The sequence below is a fragment of the Crinia signifera genome, chromosome 3 (assembly GCF_055691185.1).
Source record: "Crinia signifera chromosome 3, ASM5569118v1, whole genome shotgun sequence".
In the NCBI taxonomy this organism is placed as follows: domain Eukaryota; kingdom Metazoa; phylum Chordata; class Amphibia; order Anura; family Myobatrachidae; genus Crinia; species Crinia signifera.
The window spans coordinates 19,418,967-19,445,963 of NC_139219.1; the positions used below are offsets into that span (position 1 = coordinate 19,418,967).

Below are 26,997 nucleotides of genomic sequence, written 5' to 3' on the forward strand. Positions count from 1 at the left end.
GGGCTACTGTGTGGCAGAGGATGTCTGCTGCAGATATGTAAAGGCTGCGGCCCACATGGCGCATGGCGCAGATGCAATGGTCCCGGCCCCATTGATGTGCGCAATACGCCATGTGAGCAGTGGCCATCACATACCTGCAGCTGAGACCATGTCTGCCGCACAGTACCCCATACTATTGGTAAAGACAAAAGGGCAATAAATGGAGTTTGCTATCCAGATTGAGGAGAATCCTGTTCTCCCTCTGGTAATGCAGGTACAGGTAGCAGCATATAAAAAAACAAAAAACACACTCTGGTAACTTCTGGAACAGGCACTTACAACAGTAGGGATAAGGTACTGTGTGGCAGAGGATGTCTGCTGCAGATATGTAAAGGCTGCGGCCCACATGGCGCATGGCGCAGATGCAATGGCCCCCGCCCCATTGATGTGCGCCATACACCATGTGAGCAGTGGCCATCACATACCTGCAGCTGAGACCATGTCTTCGGCACAGTACCCCATACTATTGGCAAAGAAAAAAGGGCAATAAATGGAGTTTGCTATCCAGATTGAGGAGAATCCTGTTCTCCCTCTGGTAATGCAGGTACAGGTAGCAGCATATATGTAGAAAACCAAGACAAAAGACACTCTGGTAACTTCTGGAACATGCCCTTACAACAGTAGGGATAAGGTACTGTGCGGCAGAGGATGTCTGCTGCAGATATGTAAAGGCTGCGGCCCACATGGCGCATGGCGCAGATGCAATGGCCCCGGCCCCATTGATGTGCGCCATACGCCATGTGAGCAGTGGCCATCACATACCTGCAGCTGAGACCATGTCGATGGTAAATGATAAAGTAGCCTATTTTTTAAGACAGATCCTCAAAAACAGGACACTCTGGATCTTCTATCAGTAAAGAACTGTAGAATTGACGGTACTTGGGGGGTTGAGAAGGCTGTGTAGGTGTTGACTGGGTATGTGTTGGAATTGTGCTCGACTGGCCTGCTACGGTGGCAGGCGGAGTAGGCACTGGTGATTCTAATGACAGTGGTGTGTCTGGTGCACTACCAATGCCAACTATTTTAGTGCCACTGTTGAGATACCCTAAACTGCCATTATACACCAACTCCATGCATAACTTTTCAAAAGTAAGTTGCTGGTCAGGAGCCATGTTGCGAACACACTCTGCCACATAAGTGAAGTAGTTGTCATGTTTGTCCGGGTTTCTTTGCAGGACTTGATGTGCCCGCATCATAAATTCTTCATGTGCCGCTGCTTCTCCTTTTTTTCCTTTGCCACGCATTTTTTTGGCACGGGGGAGTGGTGGAGTGGGTTCCAGGGTGGGTGGCGGAGTGCGTGCCGGAGTAGGAACTTCGTTAGATGTGCATGCATTCTCAGATAGGACAGATAGGTCTGGGGTTGCAGGTGGGTAGTCACCAAGCTGTAAAAAAATTGAACATGTTTACTAATCAATTCTATTTACTTCTAATTTCAGTTCCCTACCAGCGTGAATGAATGGAAAGTCATCGCAGAGGAGTTTGAACAGCGATGGAACTTCCCAAATTGCGGTGGAGCCATTGATGGCAAACATGTCCGCATAGCCCAGCCTATCAATAGTGGTTCCTACTATTTTAATTACAAGGGCTATTTTAGCATTGTACTAATGGCTGTGGTGAATGCCAACTATGAGTTTATCTTCCTGGATGTAGGAAGGAATGGCCGTGCATCGGATGGTGGCACTTTCAAGGACACAAAGTTCTACGAAAGGCTCATAGCGAACACCCTTCACTTGCCGTCTGTCCAGGAAACTAAACAGGGGCTTAACTTTGTTTTTGTGGCTGACGAGGCTTTTGGCCTGCACGAGCATGTCATGAAGCCATATGCGCAAAGGGGCCTGAACCATGACAAAAGGATCTTTAACTACAGGCTATCCAGGGCACGGCGTGTTGTGGAAAATGCTTTTGGCATCCTGGCAAGCCGGTTTCGCATTTTTCACACTGCCATTAACCTGAGGGTGGACAAAATTGACTGGGTTGTCACGGCGTGCTGTGTCCTGCACAATTTGCTCCGCAGAAAAGCCACACAGCAAAGGGCTACAGGCACAGCACTCCAAGAAGACCAAGAACTGCCAGAGGAGGTAGTGCAGATATCCTCCTTGCAAACCCCAACACAACGCTACACAGGGAGTGCACGAGCCAAACAGGTGAGGGAAGAGTACATGGCCTACTTTAATGGGGAGGGCGCTGTGGATTGGCAGGAGGAATCAATTAGATAGCCAAAAAAATAGACTCACCGATGCAGACTGCGAATTCTCCTCCTCCTCCTGCGCCGCGACTTCTTGGTTTTCCTGTTCGACCATAAGGACTACTCCTGTCCTCATCGACTCCTGGCTGAGGGTGAATGTCAACCGGTCATAGTACCAGAGCGATGTTTGATACATCTCGTCGACTCCAGCACCAGACTTCTTTGCAGCCTCCATCTTCTTGTGTTCCTTTAAGAACACCGTGCGCATATTCTGGATGCGTTTCCTCACCCATTCAACATTGGCCTCTGGATGAAATGGAAGACTGTAGCGTGCCAACTCCTCCAAGGCTTGGTTTCTTTTAATTTTGTTTGAATACTCCTTGGATTTGGTTCTCCACAGGCATTCGTGTGTACGATATTTTTCAATAAACCCTTCCAAAAACTCTTGTTCCTTTGCGTTGGACATTGGGACTGTAAAAAGATAAAACCATTTTAGTTGTTATAGTTATACCCATGTTTTGTTTCATATTTAAATTTTTATAGTTATAGTTACCAGTTTACCTAGTTCTTATGTTTTAAGTATTTAAAATGTTAATAAACTTTTATGAAAACCACTATACATTTTATTGTGCAGATTGCTATTCACACACACAGGTGAATGGGGCCTAGCAGAGAGGAGTGCTTGGAATACTGCAATGGTGGACAATGGTTTATGTATATATATCTATATATACACAAACACACACACACAGGTGAATGGGGCCTAGCAGAGAGGAGTGCTTGGAATACTGCAATGGTGGACAATGGTTTATGTATATATATCTATATATACACAAACACACACACACAGGTGAATGGGGCCTAGCAGAGAGGAGTGCTTGGAATACTGCAATGGTGGACAATGGTTTATGTATATATATCTATATATACACAAAAACACACACACACAGGTGAATGGGGCCTAGCAGAGAGGAGTGCTTGGAATACTGCAATGGTGGACATTGGTTTATGTATATATATCTATATATACACAAACACACACACACAGGTGAATGGGGCCTAGCAGAGAGGAGTGCTTGGAATACTGCAATGGTGGACATTGGTTTATGTATATATATCTATATATACACAAACACACACACACAGGTGAATGGGGCCTAGCAGAGAGGAGTGCTTGGAATACTGCAATGGTGGACAATGGTTTATGTATATATATCTATATATACACAAACACACACACACAGGTGAATGGGGCCTAGCAGAGAGGAGTGCTTGGAATACTGCAATGGTGGACATTGGTTATATGTATACACACAGACATGGGGCCCACCCAAAAAAAACAGTGACATGGTCGGGTGCACGGTTGCCAAACCAGTGCTTTATACACACTATATACATTGGTGGCAACAGTGGGCATGCATAGAAGAGCATTGGGAGTGCAAACATACCAGGTTGTTGTTCTGGGAGATGAGACAAGAAGGAGAGTCCAACTGCTGCGCCAGCGCTGTTTGCTATGTGGAAAAACATGGCGCCGGGGGAGTGTTTAGGAAATGCCACTCAAATAGGCTGGATCAAACGACGGACGCACCGACGGACGGACGACGGAGGCGGCAAAAAACACTCACGATCTGCATACGATTGACGGTCGGTCGGCCTGGGATTGACGGATCCTACCTGCAGCACGTAGGACCAAAGATGCGACCAAACGAGCGGCGTGAACGCGCATTTGATCGGAATCGGATCAAATAAATGTCAAAAACACACGATAGTACATACAATCTGCATACAACCGGTCGGAATTGGATCTAAATTGACAGAATCGTGCCCTAGTCGTCCTGGTGTGTACCCAGCATAAAACTATGATCCAGCTAAAGTGAGGATTACCTCATAAAACGTCCAGACTCATTTACATTGAGGATCCTGCATTTGAGTAAACAGATCATATACCTAAAGGGTTTCACCGCTAGCTAGTAGCTACACATACCGGTCAGCTAGTGCCCGACAACAGTAACTGTCACCGTAGCAACCTACTCCAGCAACGTCCAGTACTAAGGGAGCAGAGTCGCTTCAGAAAATGGTCTACTTTCACTGCAGTATATGGTGAGACTGATACAGAGCCGGCCTTAGGCATATGCAAACTAGGCAATTGCCTAGGACATTTGGAATGCCTAGGGGCATCAGCAGCTTTTGCTGATTAAAATGATATGCAGCATGCCTATATTCTGTGTGTGAGTGAGGCTGTATCTGCATATGAAATATTGTATTCATGGAAATCACTGTAACATAGCATTCCATATGCAGGTACAGCCACAGCTGCACACAGAATATACAGTATAGGCATGCCACATATCATTTTAATCACCGGAAGCTCCTTGTGTTGCTGGTCATAACAATGCAAATACAATACAAATTTTCAGCAAAAAATTTACCCAACGTTAGCAGAACTGGCCAGGAGCTGCATGGCCTATTGAGGCAAGATGTATGAGGAAACATCTGTATCCAAGCAGAGGCAGAGGTCACAGTGTTAGCGGCTGTGCGAGTGCTGTCTGCGGGTGGGTTGGTTGTGCAATAGTGTTCGGCATATATGTAAGGGGCATTATGTGTGTCATGTATAAATGCATTAATAATGTGCGACATATGTGTAACAGGCATTATGTGTGTCATGTGTATAAGGGCATTAATAATGTGTGACATATGTGTAACAGGCATTATGTGTGTCATGTGTATAAGGGCATTAATAATGTGCAACATATGTGTAACAGGCATTATGTGTGTCATGTGTATAAGGGAATTAATAATGTGCGACATATGTGTAACAGGCATTATGTGTGTCATGTGTATAAGGGCATTAATAATGTGCAATATATGTGTAAGGGGCATTATGTGTGTCATTATGTTTATGAAGGGCATTAATAAAGGTTGGCATAATGTGTTATAAGGACATTAATAATGTGTGTCATGTGTAAGGGGCATTACTGTGTAGTATTATCAGGGGTGCCGAGAGAAAGGGGTAGGGGGTACAAATTACCCAGGCCAAAGTCTGATGGAAAGGCCCAGTGGGGTTCCCGGGCCCCCTCCCCTTAAGTGACAGCAGCAGCTGCAGCTCTTCTCCTCTGCCCAGCACACACTGCTTTTTCTCAGGATTTTTTTCAAAGGGTATAATGTGAATAATGTGAGGAGTGATGTATATAAGGTAAAGTGGTACTACTGTGTGATGTAACGTGAATAATGGACACCATCGCATGATATAATGTGAATAAAGTTGCACTACTGTGTGGCATAATTTGAATTGGGGGTATTATTGGGTGGCCATGCCCCTTCCCAGCAAGAACACACCCCTGTTTGGGCTGCGCACCGAATGTGTGCACTGTTTCTATTTAAAATATTGCGGGTAGGAGCACCAAATTGATGACTGCTATGATGAGGGTTGATAGTGCTGGGAAAGGGGAGCAGGGTCAGAGGCGGAACTAGTGGCGGTGCTAGGGGGCACCAGCCAAAATCTTGCCTAGGGCGTCATTTAGGCTAGGGCCGGCTCTGGACTGATACGCAGGCAAGTGTTGAAAGAAAGATTTATTAAGGAAAGAGTGACATATAGCACAGCCAGGAGAGCTCTGAATATTGGAAACATTATTGTATGTTTTGTGGGCATTCTACTAAGGAACTGAGCTGTCCGTGCAGCGAACATAGAATCATCTACATTACTGATATAAGGAAATATTCAGCAGTGACAGCATTCACATAGAAGGAGTTACATGAATGGATACATTATTACTATTTGCAGACATTGCCTGATAATCTCCGAGTTTACACTATTGGATTACAAATACGCTGTGGTAAGATATTCTCAGCGTGAGACTCTAATATCTGCAGGATAAAAAGACATACTCCTCTTAATAATCGCTTAAAGGAAAAGTACAGTAACTGCAGTTACACAAAAGACACAACAAGACTAGGGTACTGTTTAATAATTATTGCGCAATAATACATGTCAGTACCCGATAGAAACGAGATCTCTAATATTTACTGTAATGGCTATATGAATATTGGATATTGCATTTAGTATATGTAAATGGTAAGTGAAATTGCATTAAACTTGTTTGCATTGTAGCAAGAAGGTAGGGTTAGTCATATATTTATGTGTAGAGTAAAGAAGCGCAGGAGTGGAGGATTACAGTGAAGGATCAACATCCGCGTTCCAGTGTAATAAAAATTGTAATTTCTTGTTATTTATATTGTAACTATTGAACGGACGATATTGAAACACATTATACTCGTTTCTGTAAATAATAAATTGTTTGCTATTGATAAAGAATTGTCTTCATGTGAAGTACTGAACACCTGTCCTAAGAACAGAGAAACCGATTCACCAAAGTGGATACTTACCCGTGATACATGATAGATTTCACACAGGCACACAGACTATAGGTACATAGACTATAACATAGTGTATACTGCAGGCACACAGGCTATAGGTACATAGACTATAACATAGTGTATACTGCAGGCACACAGACTATAGGTACATAGACTATAACATAGTGTATACTGCAGGCACACAGACTATAGGTACATAGACTATAACATAGTGTATACTGCAGGCACACAGACTATAGGTACATAGACTATAGGTACATAGTGTATACTGCAGGCACACAGACTATAGGTACATAGACTATAATATAGTGTTTACTGCGGGCACACAGACTATAGGTACAAAGACTATAACATAGTGTATACTGCAGGCACACAGACTATAGGTACATAGACTATAACATAGTGTATACTGCAAGCACACAGACTATAGGTACATAGACTATAGGTACATAGTGTATACTGCAGGCACACAGACTATAGGTACATAGACTATAACATAGTGTATACTGCAGGCACACAGACTATAGGTACATAGACTATAACATAGTGTATACTGCAGGCACACAGACTATAGTTACATAGACTATAACATAGTGTATACTGCAGGCACACAGACTATAGGTACATAGACTATAACATAGTGTATACTGCAGGCACACAGACTATAGGTACATAGACTATAACATAGTGTATACTGCAGGCACACAGACTATAGGTACATAGACTATAACATAGTGTATACTGCAGGAACGCAGACTATAGGTACATAGACTATAACATAGTGTATACTGCAGGCACGCAGACTATAGGTACATAGACTATAACATAGTGTATACTGCAGGCACACAGACTATAGGTACATAGACTATAACATAGTGTATACTGCAGGCACACAGACTATAGGTACATAGACTATAGGTACATAGTGTATACTGCAGGCACACAGACTATAGGTACATAGACTATAACATAGTGTATACTGCAGGCACACAGACTATAGGTACATAGACTATAACATAGTGTATACTGCAGGCACACAGACTATAGGTACATAGACTATAACATAGTGTATACTGCAGGAACACAGACTATAGGTACATAGACTATAACATAGTGTATACTGCAGGCACACAGACTATAGGTACATAGACTATAGGTACATAGTATATACTGCAGGCACACAGACTATAGGTACATAGACTATAACATAGTGTATACTGCAGGCACACAGACTATAGGTACATAGACTATAACATAGTGTATACTGCAGGCACACAGACTATAGTTACATAGACTATAACATAGTGTATACTGCAGGCACACAGACTATAGGTACATAGACTATAACATAGTGTATACTGCAGGCACACAGACTATAGGTACATAGACTATGACATAGTGTATACTGCAGGCACACAGACTATAGGTACATAGACTATAACATAGTGTATACTGCAGGAACACAGACTATAGGTACATAGACTATAACATAGTGTATACTGCAGGCACGCAGACTATAGGTACATAGACTATAACATAGTGTATACTGCAGGCACACAGACTATAGGTACATAGACTATAACATAGTGTATACTGCAGGCACACAGACTATACTGTAGGTACATATACTATAACATAGTGTATACTGCAGGCACACAGACTATAGGTACATAGACTATAACATAGTGTATACTGCAGGCACACAGACTATAGGTACATAGACTATAACATAGTGTATACTGCAGGCACACAGACTATAGGTACATAGACTATAACATAGTGTATACTGCAGGAACACAGACTATAGGTACATAGACTATAACATAGTGTATACTGCAGGCACACAGACTATAGGTACATAGACTATAGGTACATAGTGTATACTGCAGGCACACAGACTATAGGTACATAGACTATAACATAGTGTATACTGCAGGCACACAGACTATAGGTACATAGACTATAACATAGTGTATACTGCAGGCACACAGACTATAGGTACATAGACTATAACATAGTGTATACTGCAGGAACACAGACTATAGGTACATAGACTATAACATAGTGTATACTGCAGGCACGCAGACTATAGGTACATAGACTATAACATAGTGAATACTGCAGGCACACAGACTATAGGTACATAGACTATAACATAGTGTATACTGCAGGCACACAGACTATAGGTACATAGACTATAGGTACATAGTGTATACTGCAGGCACACAGACTATAGGTACATAGACTATAACATAGTGTATACTGCAGGCACACAGACTATAGGTACATAGACTATAACATAGTGTATACTGCAGGCACACAGACTATAGGTACATAGACTATAACATAGTGTATACTGCAGGAACACAGACTATAGGTACATAGACTATAACATAGTGTATACTGCAGGCACACAGACTATAGGTACATAGACTATAGGTACATAGTGTATACTGCAGGCACACAGACTATAGGTACATAGTCTATAACATAGTGTATACTGCAGGCACACAGACTATAGGTACATAGACTATAACATAGTGTATACTGCAGGCACACAGACTATAGTTACATAGACTATAACATAGTGTATACTGCAGGCACACAGACTATAGGTACATAGACTATAACATAGTGTATACTGCAGGCACACAGACTATAGGTACATAGACTATGACATAGTGTATACTGCAGGCACACAGACTATAGGTACATAGACTATAACATAGTGTATACTGCAGGAACACAGACTATAGGTACATAGTCTATAACATAGTGTATACTGCAGGCACGCAGACTATAGGTACATAGACTATAACATAGTGTATACTGCAGGCACACAGACTATAGGTACATAGACTATAACATAGTGTATACTGCAGGCACACAGACTATACTGTAGGTACATATACTATAACATAGTGTATACTGCAGGCACACAGACTATAGGTACATAGACTATAACATAGTGTATACTGCAGGCACACAGACTATAGGTACATAGACTATAACATAGTGTATACTGCAGGCACACAGACTATAGGTACATAGACTATAACATAGTGTATACTGCAGGAACACAGACTATAGGTACATAGACTATAACATAGTGTATACTGCAGGCACACAGACTATAGGTACATAGACTATAGGTACATAGTGTATACTGCAGGCACACAGACTATAGGTACATAGACTATAACATAGTGTATACTGCAGGCACACAGACTATAGGTACATAGACTATAGGTACATAGTGTATACTGCAGGCACACAGACTATAGGTACATAGACTATAGGTACATAGTGTATACTGCAGGCACACAGACTATAGGTACATAGACTATAACATAGTGTATACTGCAGGCACACAGACTATAGGTACATAGACTATAACATAGTGTATACTGCAGGAACACAGACTATAGGTACATAGACTATAACATAGTGTATACTGCAGGCACACAGACTATAGGTACATAGACTATAGGTACATAGTGTATACTGCAGGCACACAGACTATAGGTACATAGACTATAACATAGTGTATACTGCAGGCACACAGACTATAGGTACATAGACTATAACATAGTGTATACTGCAGGCACACAGACTATAGGTACATAGACTATAACATAGTGTATTTTGCAGGCACACAGACTATAGGTACATAGACTATAACATAGTGTATACTGCAGGCACACAGACTATACTGTAGGTACATATACTATAACATAGTGTATACTGCAGGCACACAGACTATAGGTACATAGACTATAACATAGTGTATACTGCAGGCACACAGACTATAGGTACATAGACTATAACATAGTGTATACTGTACTGCAGGCACACAGACTATAGGTACATAGACTATAACATAGTGTATACTGCAGGCACACAGACTATAGGTACATAGACTATAACATAGTGTATACTGCAGGCACACAGACTATAGTTACATAGACTATAACATAGTGTATACTGCAGGCACACAGACTATAGGTACATAGACTATAACATAGTGTATACTGCAGGCACACAGACTATAGGTACATAGACTATGACATAGTGTATACTGCAGGCACACAGACTATAGGTACATAGACTATAACATAGTGTATACTGCAGGAACACAGACTATAGGTACATAGACTATAACATAGTGTATACTGCAGGCACGCAGACTATAGGTACATAGACTATAACATAGTGTATACTGCAGGCACACAGACTATAGGTACATAGACTATAACATAGTGTATACTGCAGGCACACAGACTATACTGTAGGTACATATACTATAACATAGTGTATACTGCAGGCACACAGACTATAGGTACATAGACTATAACATAGTGTATACTGCAGGCACACAGACTATAGGTACATAGACTATAACATAGTGTATACTGCAGGCACACAGACTATAGGTACATAGACTATAACATAGTGTATACTGCAGGAACACAGACTATAGGTACATAGACTATAACATAGTGTATACTGCAGGCACACAGACTATAGGTACATAGACTATAGGTACATAGTGTATACTGCAGGCACACAGACTATAGATACATAGACTATAACATAGTGTATACTGCAGGCACACAGACTATAGGTACATAGACTATAACATAGTGTCTACTGCAGGCACACCGACTATACTGTAGGTACATATACTATAACATAGTGTATACTGCAGGGACACAGACTATAGGTACATATACTATAACATAGTGTATACTGCAGGCACACAGACTATAGGTACATAGACTATAACATAGTGTATACTGCAGGCACACAGACTATAGGTACATAGACTATAACATAGTGTATACTGCAGGCACACAGACTATAGGTACATAGACTATAACATAGTGTATACTGCAGGCACACAGACTATAGGTACATAGACTATAACATAGTGTATACTGCAGGCACGCAGACTATAGGTACATAGACTATAACATAGTGTATACTGCAGGCACGCAGACTATAGGTACATAGACTATAACATAGTGTATACTGCAGGCACGCAGACTATAGGTACATAGACTATAACATAGTGTATACTGCAGGCACGCAGACTATAGGTACATAGACTATAACATAGTGTATACTGCAGGAACGCAGACTATAGGTACATAGACTATAACATAGTGTATACTGCAGGCACGCAGACTATAGGTACATAGACTATAACATAGTGTATACTGCAGGCACACAGACTATAGGTACATAGACTATAACATAGTGTATACTGCATGCACACAGACTATACTGTAGGTACATATACTATAACATAGTGTATACTGCAGGCACACAGACTATAGGTACATAGACTATAACATAGTGTATACTGCAGGCACACAGACTATAGGTACATAGACTATAACATAGTGTATACTGCAGGCACACAGACTATAGGTACATAGACTATAACATAGTGTATACTGCAGGAACACAGACTATAGGTACATAGACTATAACATAGTGTATACTGTACTGCAGGCACACAGACTATAGGTACATAGACTATAACATAGTGTATACTACAGGCACACACACTATAGGTACATAGACTATAACATAGTGTATACTGCAGGCACACAGACTATAGGTACATAGACTATAACATAGTGTATACTGCAGGAACACAGACTATAGGTACATAGACTATAACATAGTGTATACTGCAGGCACACAGACTATAGGTACATAGACTATAACATAGTGTATACTGCAGGCACACAGACTATACTGTAGGTACATAGACTATAACATAGTGTATACTGCAGGCACACAGACTATACTGTAGGTACATGTACTATAACATAGTGTATACTGCAGGCACACAGACTATAGGTACATAGACTATAACATAGTGTATACTGCAGGCACACAGACTATAGGTACATAGACTATAACATAGTGTATACTGCAGGCACACAGACTATAGGTACATAGACTATAACATAGTGTATACTGCAGGCACACAGGTCCAATCATGTTTATCTACCAGTACAGTATACAAAATAGTATACATATTGTATGGGTATACAGGTTGGTAGACATAATGGTGAACAGACTGATATACTGTATATAGGTTGGTATACAAATTGGTATACAGGTTGGTGCACATAATGGTAAACAGATTGGTATACAGGTTGGTACACATAATGGTACACAGATTGGTATACAGGTTGGTACACATAATGGTATACAGGTTGGAACACAGATTGGTATACAGGTTGGTACACATAATGTTACACATGTTGGTACACAGGTTGGAACACATAAATGTTACATTGATATATATATATATATATATATATATATATATATATATATATATATATATATATATAAATCACATACGCTCGGCACTCCGGACAAAACGATGTATGTTACCGTGGTGCCTTCACAGTCATTGATACACACTGATATCTCCTTTGGCTTGTAGTAGAGCCTGGGAGGCAAAGAGCGGCACTCACGGGTTTGTAGAAATAAGATTTTATGTCATCTTAGTGCATTACATCATAGTCTCAGTCAAGCGACGTTTCAAGGCAGGATGCCTTTTCATCAGGAGAGACCAAAAAGTGCTGGTAGTGCTGGTGGGGGATGCAGGGATCCCTGCATCCCCCACCAGCACTACCAGCACTTTTTGGTCTCTCCTGATGAAAAGGCATCCTGCCTTGAAACGTCGCTTGACTGAGACTATGATGTAATGCACTAAGATGACATAAAATCTTATTTCTACAAACCCGTGAGTGCCGCTCTTTGCCTCCCAGGCTCTACTACAAGCCAAAGGAGATATCAGTGTGTATATATATATATATATATATATATAGATAGATAGATAGATAGATACTTCTTTGTTCAGCCTGGCACTCACTCTTTTAAAGAAAATTGCCACTGGTGCTCTCTGGGATTCACAGTATATCCAACAGCAAACTTGCAAGTAGCATTCAACATTTAATAGTACAAAATCCAACGTTTCGGGGCTTTAGGTGTACACCTTGAAAACAGGGTAATATTGGATTTTGTACTATTAAAAGCACCTTTAAAAAGAACAGAGGAGTGCCACGTCTGTTCATGCTACTTGCATATTATACAGTATATATTGATATACAGAGTAAAAAGAAACAAACCCAAGACTATGGGCCTTATTCTGGTCTGTGCGGACGGAGCCGAATATGTGGCCAGGACCGTGCGTCCTAAACCCCGCCTTCCCTACGGATCGCTCACTCCGTCCGAATGCGGTAAGAAGCTGTCCGAACGGACCGCAAGTGTATTTCTCATGAATACACCTCCTCCATCTCAGGGAACCTCCCCCATCATTCGATGGTCGCAGACCATCGAATGCAGGACCGAGAGGTCAGGCAGCTCCCGCAACCTCAGACCACACGGACATTTCTCCGTGCAAAAGCAGGGATCTGGGCGGGCAGCTGACATCCGGCAATGTCATATGTCTGCCCCCTGCACGTGCGTCACGGCCGCATTACCATGCGTACGCCCAGCGTTTGCATGGGAACGCCCATGAAACGCGGGGCGTATGCATATGGTAATGAGCCCAAATAGCCTTTCACGCCCCTCTCCACCCCCTGTTCGTAGTGTACACATTTAATGCGGAATTTGGACGTGCGCCCCGTTCGCACATGCGCAGAGACGCCTCTGCACATGCGCAGACACAAAACATCGGCGGAACGACCGCACGCGGACATTACCGCACCAACCAGAATAAGGGCCTATATTCTTTTTACACATAACTTTCCTGCGACCTGATATACACAGCAGTCAGTACTGATATGAGCTCTGGACGTGAGCAGGACAGTTCCGCGTTTTGCCACTTGTGGCTCGGAAATGCACCAGGTTATATTCTTGCACCAGGTAATCGGCAGTAACACAAAAAGTCGGTAGGGAAATTGAAACAAAAATGACTAAAATAATTGACCGTTTAAATAGGCATTTGAATTGTGAAATTGAATTTGTGGATTTGACTGTCAGTGACTGCGCAGGGCTGTCTCTGCGATGGGTTAAACGAACAGCCAGTCAAAAACGGAGAATGGGAGTAAGTAAGGGTGTAATCCAAGACACAGAGATTACAGAAATCCTGGTAGTAAGTCTATTACCTTATTATTAAAAGTCACCTTACAGTGAAAAAAACATGAAATGAAATTACCTTTAGCTTGTTCCTCACAATCCTGCACCGTCTCCCTCTTCCCGGCACGATGCATTTGGTACCCACCTGTTTAAATAAAGCCTTGGGCATCTGTTCCGAGTGACATTTATATCATGTTATAACAACAGAGCAATGTGCAGGTTTTTAATATATTTGGTCCTAGGGAAATCATTTATTGCTTTGAAACTGGTTGTCTGTCAAAACTACTTACAGTAAGTGGAATGATGTGTAATTCGATGGCAGGCTTCGTCTAATGACTGCGCTAAGTTATACGGCGAGCAGTAAAATCGCAGCATGTTCTCGCTTCAGCCTGGAACACTCTTATGCTACCAGGCCCGTATGGAGGTGGTCATGTGTCGCTAATGGGGAACTGTCATAGGCGCATATATATCAAACATTTAAATTAGATAAGTGGTCAGGAAAAGGGTAAACATATCAGAATGAATACACAATCATAATAGAACCAGTACTGCGCTTTCTAAGCTCACAATCTCCCACTTCATGGTAAGGCTCTTGTCTCTTCCTCCTGGCAGCTGCTCTCTGGTCCAGTGCAATGTTTGAGGGCTCAGATCCACACATACAGTAAATGTGGTAGAAGAAGCTGGTACTGTACACTGGGCATGTGCGGCAGCTCTGCTCTGTCCCTTACACTGTATAGGCCCCCATACATTAGGCCGACTTGTCCGAAGGACAAGTCGGACCTAATCTACTGACAACTCCCCTGGGGGGGTCACATACGATTTGGCACTTGATGTGCCAGGTTTTGCATGTGATAAATCGCATGCGATTTATCACATGCAGTCCCCCCGGGGAGCTGCTGTCAGCGGGAGCCGGGAGCTGAGCAGGGCATGGGGGCTGCAAGCAGGCAGCGGACGCAGCCTGTAGTACCTGCGGTGGAGGGAGCCAGATGCCGAGCGGGGGACTGCAAGCAGGGAGCCAGGCAGGGGAGGCAGTGGGCGCACTGGTCTAGGCGGTGAACTCCGCGAGGGGACCAGAGAGCAGAGACAGGGTAGCGTAGGGGAAGCCGGGCAGCAGCGGGCAGACATAGAAATAAATTAACAGTCAGTGATTGGCTGAGACCTCTCTCAGTCAGAGAGCTCTCAGCCAATTACTGGCTGTCCATTCATTTCTATGTGCCCGGCTTCCCCTACGCTACCCGGTCTCTGTCTCTGATCCCCTTGCGGCGTTCACCGCCTGGAAGTATCTATTTGCGGCATTCCCCCCTCGCCCAGGATAGTTCGCCCACTGCCTCTCTAGCCCGGCTCCCTGCTTACAGTCCCCCGCTCGGCTCCCTCCACCGCACGTATGCTGCGTCCCCTGCCCGCCTTGGGCTGCACATAAGATTTAACAAATCTTATGTGCAGCCCGTCCGACCTCCCGAATCCGATCCGATGCGCACGGGACCGCGCATCGGGTCGGATGGGATGTCTGCACATGCGATTTGGCCCGATTTCACGGCCTGATTCCTCCGAATCGGGCCCAAATTGCATAGTGTATGATGTGGTGGCATTGAAATGATAAATCACCCCCAATGTTTCTCCTGGGTTCCCAGTGATATCTGTGGCAACAATCTCTGCTAATATGTTGCTTGAGTGGTATTCCCAGAGATACCTATGGCGCTGGCGGAAAGGTAAGTATTTGGAATGTACTGTAGAGGCCCATAACACTGCACACCCCGAAGGATATGTCCATGGAAATAATAGAGATTCTGTCATTGATTACTCACAGAGACAGAGTTACATTAGGAAATAGAGAATCTCGGTTGCATTATAATCCTATAATTCAATGTTTTACAGGTTTCTAAGTGTGAACTACCATGCAGAATATATCATGGTGTATCTGTCCCCGGCAGTGTTGTCCAATCTACCTATAAGTTATGTTCTACAATGGGTTCCGAGGATTCCCCGGGACCCTGAAGATCACAGGAAAGGCATCTGCGACAGCGGATAATTTACGGCGGTTTCTGCATGAACGTATTCTTATATTCTCTGAGCGTTTGTTATTTAGGGCCAACAAATCACTGCACAAACGCTGAGCTGAAAATAAGAACTGGAACTCAGGGCAAAATTGTCTTCTCAAATATTCCTGAACAAATCAATTATATAAAAGGACAAGAGAACCCAGACGACAGAAACAAATCGCGCTGACCAATTAGATTCTGCGTCATAATCATAACTGTGTGTTCTGTGTGGTCCGCTGTATACATATCAAACATATGAGGTGGTTGGTTTAGCGCCATCCGCATCGTCAGATGCAGAAGTGCTGCGGTCATTCCAGGCCAATTCGCAATGCGATAATTCATTAAATTGCATAGATGTATCAATTATCGCACGGAGGGAGGAGCTTGCGGTAAAGCTCTGGCCCTGCAATGGGATCAACATTTTCAAAAAGACAACACATTTAATAGGTCGACACATTTAATAGGTCGACATGGGAAAAGTCGACATGAGATCTGGATAAGATCTTGGTTGCAGCATAGAAAACAGAGTTGTAGTAAACAGAGTGCAGTCACAGGAGGGAAAGGTTACAAGTGGAGTACCCCAGGATCTGTACTTGGACCGGTGCTTTTTAATATCTTTATTGGTGATATTGCAAATGGAATTGAGGGGAAAATGTGCCTTTTTTTGCAGATGACACAAAGGTACGCAACAGGGTAGACACACCAGGAGGGGTAAAACAAATGATTGATGATCTAGGTAGATTAGAGGAATGGTCAAGAGGCATGGCAACCAGGGCTGGACTGGCCATCTGGCACTTCTGGCAAATGCCTTGTGGGCCGATTTTTTGTGCAGAAAGTTCTGAGCCCGCTGCCATGTCGATCATCCCCCCCCACGCGTAATTTGCATACTGACGCCATGACGCTGTCTCCTAGTCAGTCACTATGAGCCGCCCTCTGCCTCTGCCCCCAGGCACTCTGAAGCATCTGTCTTTCATACAGGAGCCAGCACGGCCAGCACAATCAGCGGCACCCTGGTACGAGACCAAAATCAGGGAGACCAGGAGCAGAACATGCGGACACCCAGCTCACTACCGCCAGTCTGCTCCCTCCTCACACCGCAGGATGAACGGCCAGGAGATTGAGGTAATACCCTCCCACCCCCATACCACATCAGGGGATTCCCCACCACACCACCAACGGGTCATACTGCAAACCCAGGGTATCACACCCACCAGCACCAACAGCACCATTAACCCCAATAGTGTGCACCTTGGCGGGACGCCGCCAGAGGACACACTTAAAAGATCAAAGCGACACAGCAGAAATTGCCCCCCCCCCCCCATACTGCAGCAAGGTCAGCTGCAATTAAAGGAGGGGACCATAGGTTCCAGGTTTGGAACCTATGGGAAAAAGGGATCCCTAAAGGATCAACTTAGACCTTTCGAGGTCCCCTCTGTTAACACTGCGCTGACCCTCCTGTTAAGACAGCGGTCCAGTGAAATAACTGGACTCCTGACTGATATTGACTACCTGATTGTAGAAATCCAATAAATGTCATTGCATTTATTGGATTGTGTCATAGTCTATAATGGGCAATACAGTGCGCGGCAATGTGTAATAGGCATAACGGTGTGTTCCATAATGTGTAATGCCTCCTTTTTGTGATGCCACGCCTCCTTTCCACGAGGCCACCCCCACTTTTCTCTGCGCGGCTTCACCACTGCTGCAGGTGGGCCTGTGTGCTCAAAATGCCAAGGTCGATTTCTGGTCCCAGTCCGGCCCTGATGGCAACTACAGTTTAATGCCAAGAAATGCAAAATTATGCACTTGGGTCTCAAAAATCCAAAGACTCAATATAGTATAAATGGCACTATAATGGAAACTACTGAGGAAGAGAGGGATCTAGGTGTCACTATTTCAGGGGACTTAAAGGCAGGTAGGCAATGTAACAAAGCAATGAAGAAGGCAAGTCCGATGCTTGGTTGCATAGGGAGAGGTATCAGCAGTAGAAAGAAAGAAGTAATAATGCCACTGTATAGGTCATTGGTACGACCTCATCTAGAGTATTGTGTTCAGTTCTGGAGGCCATATCTCCAGAAGGATATAAATACATTAGAGACTGTACAGAGAAGGGCAACTAAAATGGTACATGGCCTACATCACAAAACGTACCAGGAAAGACTAAAAGATCTTAATATGTATACTTTAGAGCAGAGAAGGGAAAGGGGGGACATGATAGAAACTTTCACATACAGTATATCAAGGGCTTTAACAAGGTACAGGTGGGAGACATTCTTCACAGGAAGAGGAGCAGCAGAACACGAGGACATGCACTGACACTGGGGGGGAGGAAGGTACAGGTGGGAGACATTCTTCACAGGAAGAGGAGCAGCAGAACACGAGGACATGCACTGACACTAGGGGGGAGGAAGGTACAGGTGGGAGACATTCTTCACAGGAAGAGGAGCAGCAGAACACGAGGACATGCACTGACACTAGAGGGAGGAAGGTACAGGTGGGAGACATTCTTCACAGGAAGAGGAGCAGCAGAACACGAGGACATGCACTGACACTAGGGGGGAGGAAGGTACAGGTGGGAGACATTCTTCACAGGAAGAGGAGCAGCAGAACACGAGGACATGTACTGACACTAGGGGGAGGAAGGTACAGGTGGGAGACATTCTTCACAGGAAGAGGAGCAGCAGAACACGAGGACATGCACTGACACTAGAGGGAGGAAGGTACAGGTGGGAGACATTCTTCACAGGAAGAGGAGCAGCAGAACACGAGGACATGCACTGACACTAGAGGGAGGAAGGTACAGGTGGGAGACATTCTTCACAGGAAGAGGAGCAGCAGAACACGAGGACATGCACTGACACTAGCGGGAGGAAGGTACAGGTGGGAGACATTCTTCACAGGAAGAGGAGCAGCAGAACACGAGGACATGCACTGACACTAGAGGGAGGAAGGTACAGGTGGGAGACATTCTTCACAGGAAGAGGAGCAGCAGAACATGAGGACATGCACTGACACTAGAGGGAGGAAGACTCAGGGGAAATTGGAGGAAGAATTACTTTACAGAAAGAGTAGTGGATAAGTGGAATGTAAACATGCTTGGGATAGGCATAGTGATATCCTTACAAAGAAAAAAGGATCAAATATGGTTTGAGGTAACATGTTTAAAAAAGGGGCAGACTAGATGGGCCAAGTGGTTCTTATCTGTAGTCAAATTTTTCATACTTTACTAAGTAAGTGGACATAGAGGGACAATATAATTGTGTGCCGAGCGTACACTAATGAAGAGTCGTGAAAGGCGCCGTCGGTAGCACCGATGACGCGTGAAAAATACCCTGGTGGTGCGGCAGGGACCCATCGCATGGACAGAGGTTTTCTGAAAGCTGTCCCTGCATGCGATAATTGATACATCCGTTCGATGTTTGCAATTATTGCATCACTAGTTTGGCCAATGTTATCACATCACATCGGCACCCTCAGATGCGGCTGGTGATAAATCGGTCCACATAAACTGTATGCCGACATTGATAGAGACTGCAGTCCTAGGTCTTTACATGTAGACTGGTGTCACATAATTGATCAGCGGTAACTGTATTTATGTATGAAGTGTCTGCAGTGCTGACAACTGAGTATACATCATTCCAGATGGCAATTACTGATGCATGTTACATTATGAATATATTTATCCTACCTCGGTACTTCTACCACTTATAAAAGAAAATGATCTTAAAAGTTGAATATACAATTGCCCTATAAATATTTAAGGGTCTATTAAAAAACAAAACAAAAAAAAATGAGCATTTTAGCTGGAAAAAGCTGTAGGTTTGTTTTCTCTGTATTTATTTAAATGAAAAGTGTGGCGGCATCTCTGATTTCTCTGCCTGCACATTTCTCCGGTCACATCCGGTACAGAGAAAACCGAGACATTATGGGTTATTCAGATCTGGGAAGGGCTGATCCAGGCCGGAGCTGACGTCACAGACCCTCCCTGAAACGCCTGTGTTTTCCCTGACACTGCTCCGCTCCCCCGGTTGGCTTCCTCTATGCTTTCGATGGCAGATCATTTTATAATCATTTCAAAATGTTCATTTTATATACTGTACATTGTTGGTTAACCCGCACCGTCCATGTTTTCCAGGTCATCTGAGGATTTAAAAAAATGTGACAGTTGGGTAAAAACAGCGCCCCTGCTGGGAGACCTGGAAAACGTGGCCTGCGCGGTGTCCCGACAACCGAGTTTGAGAATTAATGGGTAAACCCACATGCTATGGCGGGTGGCAGGCTGGCGGCTTACACAAACATACATAGCCTAGCGAACAGGTCTGGAGGCCATATATCTGTACAGTGCAGAACAGGGTTGCCTTCCCTCCCGGAATGGCTGGGAGGATCCCGAAAATCGGGTCCTCCTCCCGGCCCCCCGGAAAGGTGGGGAACCCTCCCGGATTCTAGGGGACTTCCACGGCACCCACCGATTGCGGCATCTTCCCCCTGACCTCTGCATTTAAATGCCGCAATCCGCGGGTCTCAGGGGAGGGGGCAAAGCTAAAATGTCCACAATCGTGTCATTTTTGTCCCACCCCCTCCAATGAGATCAGTGAATTGGGTTATTTTACATCCTGGGGAAGGGGCTTAATGATGTCCCCGCCCCCGAACTGCAGCTGGAAGTCTCCTCTCCGGGTTTCTCCCGGAGAGGTGAAATTTAAAGTAGGCAAATATGGTGCAGGATCAAGCCCTGTATAATCCATACCTCCCAACTCAGAAAGAGGCGAAGCCGTGTGCGTGGCCAAAAAGTGGGTGTGGTCCAGAAAAGGGGCGTGTTCTCGGGATGACGCTTTCCAAGGCCACGCCCCCATTTCCCGTCCCTCAGCAGCAGTGAATTCTCTTCAGGTTGGGGGGACTCCCAACTGCCCCCCACTGCAGGACACCGACAGCCCACGGGCAGGATGCGGGAACGTCCCCGAAAACAGGGCTGTTCCCATGGAAATAGGGACAGTTGGGAAGTATGTATAACCTATATGGCTCTTGGGTACAGATCTATCAAATCTTCGAGAAAGATAAAGTACAAGCTTTTGCCATTTTACAGGCTGTAATAGAAAAATTACAGTTAGGTCCAAACTTGCGAAAGCAACTTCTCTACCTTATTGCCGTCTAAGATTTCATACAGTAAATCTTTCCCTTTACTGTTATATGGGATATTTTCATGAACAATACCCTGATGCTGTGCAGTACATGCACCACCACTGTCAACGTCACCGCTACCGCTGCCACTGGTACTTCTACTCATCAGGATGGCCGCACTTTGTGAAGTGACCCCCAACTGAGCATTGGCTGCTGCGGCGCTGGAGCTTCCTCCTTCTGTGACCTGTGACTGGATTTTTCACAATGTTTTTTTTTTTTTTTACAAAATTCTGCCGGATTGCATTTCCCATTCTTAAGATGGGAAATGTGATCTGGTTACTAAAAAATGAGCATGAAAGGGATTGGAGCAGTTTTTTCATGAAAACTGCTATAAAGTCCTTTAATGCATTCAGGTGATAATAAAATAATCCGAAAAGGGTGTGAAAACACAATTTTTTTACATTTTAGTAAAAAACTCCTATGTATGATACATGTTGTCACTTGGAGACGTGAGGTTTCAGTCATGTTTGCTGCAATAAGGTCAGGCGGCTACAAATGGGCTTTTTAGCTTTCTGCCATTCACCTAAGTGCCGCCGCTCTTTGAAAATGTGTTGGTTAATTAATAGGATAATGGGATAATCATAATTGTTGTCTCATTGGTGTCTTAAATATTCTTCTTAAGTACCACTTAGCAAGGTGTATTGAAGATGCAATAAAATGAATTCAGTCACCCAAGCTGCTTCGCCACCGTCATTTTCTAACCACCGCGTGACTGTGGCTGTTGCCTGGTCTGTGATAACCGCCTTCCCAGCTCTGAACCTCCTAAATCAATACCCTGAGATTCCAGTGTGTCAAAGCCACATGCACGAACAGGGGGCGTAGTCTATGTGGGGGCATGCCCTCTGTAGGCTGCTGGCATGCCTTAACCCCAGTTCCCTCTGTCTCCTGTGTGCCCGAAGCATGGCAAGCGCAGTGAGCCATGCGAGGGGACACAATACACAGACAGTGTCCATGTGGACTACAGTATGTGGACATTCGGGGCACAAAAAATGCGAAAAACTCATCTCAACCTTCCCATTGTCTACCTAATAGAGAAGATAGGGCACTAAGTGCCCTGTGAAGGCTCCTAGGGAGGAGTAGGATTGCTTAGCTGCAGTTAAATATTAAGGGGTGTCAAACCCAAATAAGAAAACTGGTACAAGAAAGGTGTATAACCGCACTATATCCAAACACATGCAACAGGTGTAACTAAGCAAAATGGTGGATGTCCGAGTGAAGAGTCACCAACACGTTTCGCTTTGCACCTTTTAAGGTGAAAAGGCTGCAAAGCGAAACACGTTGGTGACTCTTCACTCAGACACCCACCATTTGGATTACAATTCTATATTTATCACCACGACCGGACCAGCCTTCCTGCTTCCCTGCAGCCATACAGTAGGAGCAAGTTTCATCTTTGCTCCTTTGGTCGTGGCTAGCCGAGGCTAGCCATGGCTATTCTATTGTTCTCAGCTGCAATACAATACGTATTGCAGCTGAGAACAATAGAATAGCCATGGCTAGCCATGGCCAAAGGAGCAAAGATGAAACTTGCTCCTACTGTATTGACATCAGGATTGGAACGAGCCAGCTTTCTAACAACGGGACCTCCTAATCCAGGCATCCCTGTGGCTGGAGAGCGCAGTCTCTCCTATAATTATCCATATTTTGGCTACTAACTTTCGGAAGTAAAAAATAAGGCATTCTAGGAAAGGACATTTGGCATCAATTCCATCTGGACCTTTGGGTGACTATATCCGTGTATTCATTCATTTATTATGGGGAATCAAAGACTCTACCATCAAATCATTTTAATCATGTTTTTTTAATTAATTCTATTTTAATTGCTAAGTTGCACCTGTTGCATGTGTTTGGAAATAACGTGGCTATACACCTTTCTTTTACCATTGTCGACCTAATGCCTGAAGTAAAAAGTGAAGTAAAAAAGCATGAGGGTTGAGAAGTTAATGGTAAGAATGAGATGGAGATACTGTATCTCCATCTACTGTATCTCCATTTCATTCTCAATATGTATCTCCATCTCAATATGACTGCAGGGAAGGAGGAAGGCTGGTCCGGTCCTGGCAGTAAATATAGAATTGTAATCCAAATGGTGGGTGTCCGAGTGAAGAGTCACCAATGCGTTTCGCTTTGCAGCTTTTTCACCTTAAAAATGAGCTTAAAGGTCATGGAGATACAGTCAAAGAGCTTAAAGGTCATGGAGATACAGTCAAAGAGCTTAAAGGTCATGGAGATACAGTCAAAGAGTTAAAGGTATAAGGAAGGAAGGAAGTTGGTAAATCGAGAGTCCGGGTCATGTGAGGTTTTGATAAAGATGGGTGAAACAAATGGATGTTTGAAAGAAGAATGTCCAGAACCATGGTAGAGGTTGAAGAACTAAGATACGTGGGTATGCCAGTAACAATCCCTAAGGAGCAGATGGAGTAGACTTGGTTGTAATTTCTATAGTGCAGCACAATGCAGGTGCATGACATTTATCTCCCATGTATTTGAATGGAAACAGCTGAAAACCATCTCATTTAATTGGAGCTTACTGATAAGTGAAGTCGGGGAATGTACGCATAAACATGGCAGGGCATTCCCACACACAACAGAAAGATACGTTACATACTATAGCCAGCTCATATGTTTATGTTACTGTGGAACGTTGTAATATCTGATTAAGGGGCATTAGTACAAATTGCAATATTTAAGTTTTGGCTGTTTATAACTCAAAGTTACGGCAATGGTCCACAACACAGAAGACTTAGATCTTCTTCGTGTAAATTTAATCTAATCCATGAATGATGTCTGACTAATCAATTTAGAGAACATGCAAAAAATGAAATTTAACTAATTCCTTTACACAAGAACAGATTGTCATTGCGCTATAGGACCGCACAGAGTTGTCATGGAAACAAAGGCAAGGCATTTTCATTTTATATTATCTCTTCATTAAAGGTAAGAAAAAAACATTTTGAGTAAACAATATAATTATATTCTGCACAGAACATTAACATCACATAATGCACTAAAAATGCAAAAGAAAAAAAAAAAGACTTCTGTGCAGTCTAAAAATTCTAGACGTCTAAGTGCAACCCGCTACTAACTGTATTTTGGTTTTGTGAAAGGCAAGAAGCACCTGTTGTGTTCCCAGCAACCCCCTCCAACACGGGGAATGATACGATTTCATGAAATAACAAAGCGTACTGTATCAAAGGTGTTGACCAAATACCCCCCCCCCCCCCCCCCAAACAACAAGAACGATATACTAGCACCATTGCTTACAATGTAAATCCTGGTAACAGGGTACCTTCAGGGAAACAAATAATTTGCTTCAAAACATTCACAATACTAATATTAACATACTCCCACGGAAAGCAGAAACAAATAATAGTTCCGTTGTTTCCCCCTTCATTATTTTCATTTCTTTTTTTAGATGTACTTTATTGCATCTTAATAACAAAGGCGTACAGCTGTGGAATTATAACGAGAAACATTCAAGAAAAAGTACAGAAAATAAAATGATTAAAAAGGTCAAAGGTCTATAACGGTGTCTACACGAAGGATCAGGAACAGCTATTGGCATGATAGATTAAGCCAGATGAGATACTGGGGCTCATTCAGGATCGTTCGCAATGATCCGAATTTTGCCACTGCTCTGATCGTCGGAGTTTGCTCATTGGCAACCCCCGATAGCAAATGGCCACGGTGAGTTACACACTCGCCGGACCATTCGCAGTGGGGAGGGCCGGACGGGAACGGTGATGGTGACGATGATGGTGCTGGACCATGGGAACACCCATCGTTTTAATGGCGTCCCCATGAAAATGCTGGGAGAGTTCCCATGCCTGCTGGGAACATGCGGCTGACCTCACATAACCCCGTCTTCATCCCGGCACTCGCATAAGAAAGTTAGATGAGACTAACTTTTATTTGCAAAGGCAGCAGAAATCATGAGATGGTTGGCGACTATCGAAGGATTTAGGGGCGGTAGCTCCCAGGGCAGACGGAGCTATAGAACTCATAGAAAGGGGTCTGTCCATGTGTAGAGAACACAACCAATATGCGTGCACAGTGAATGTATGGCACTATCTTGTTTCTGTGTAATATGGCATAATGGGAGACAGACGTTTACCCCCTATCACTTTTACCATGAGATACTGGTGTTCCACCACCGTGCACTGCTACTCGCATCTAAAATACAGTCACTTGTAAGCTGTCCAAGCAGAATGCCACACTGAGGGAGTGAACTCTGCCAATGGTTGCATGGTCGTTCTTCTCATGACCTCAAGTCCTTCCTAGTCTCGTCTCATCAACGGTAGATGCATAGAAATACTGATCACCAATGGTTCCTTGATTATTTGCAGCTAATATTGCTGCTGCCTAAGTATAGTCACACATAAATCTTCCCTACCAGCAGCTAGTTATTCAATTATCTGATGTTTCAAGTTTTCCCCACTTGACACATCAGATTATTGACCATCTTTGCCTATCGGTCTCAATACTGCGCAAACGCATACCCCCAGCTTCTAGGGGCTGCTTCGGCTGCAGCCCAAAGAAACCAAATCACGGTCTCGGCGTCTGTACACTGTAGATCACAGGCACTGGGACCGGTGCATGCGCAGTATCGGCCTAGGTACTGCCATCTGCACACCCCAGGTTCTATGGACTGCTTCGTCTACATCCCAAGACAGAGGGAACACCTCTCAATGGGACTGCCTCTGGTGACTGGTAGGTCAGATTTCCAGCAGGAAGTCACTGCCAGTCATAGTGAAGCCAGTGCAGCCTCACAGATGGCATCTGGCTTCACTAACATTGAGCACAGTGTAGGGTTTTACCTGGGTGGTAAAATCCGCCGCTGATCGTTTCAATGGAGTTGATTCAGGCTGACATGTAGGGCTGCAAAAACACAGCCCTGCCAATTATCGAATGATGGCACATGCTAATGGCCCGCTGTATGCATGTGAGAGCCATTGGTACAAAGGGAGCCTGAGATGGCTAATTATTGCTGGGTGATTGACACCCTGCAGGCATTTGGGGGGTTACCTGGGTATTGGGAGGGAGGGCCGCTGACATCAGCCTCCTCCCCACAGCCAT

The 26,997-nt window shown here is 43.9% G+C and overlaps 1 protein-coding gene across 1 annotated transcript; it reads right to left on the reverse strand.

The window, feature by feature from the left end:
* Positions 1-598: 598 nt before the first annotated feature.
* On the reverse strand, positions 599-3,109 carry LOC146062448 (uncharacterized). Its single transcript, XM_083174589.1, has 2 exons — positions 2,274-3,109; positions 599-1,421 (listed from the first exon to the last, which is right to left on the reverse strand). Exons 1-2 carry the CDS (start codon positions 2,688-2,690, stop codon positions 849-851), a joined length of 990 nt encoding a protein of 329 aa, XP_083030715.1. The 5' UTR covers positions 2,691-3,109; the 3' UTR covers positions 599-848.
* Positions 3,110-26,997: the final 23,888 nt, after the last annotated feature.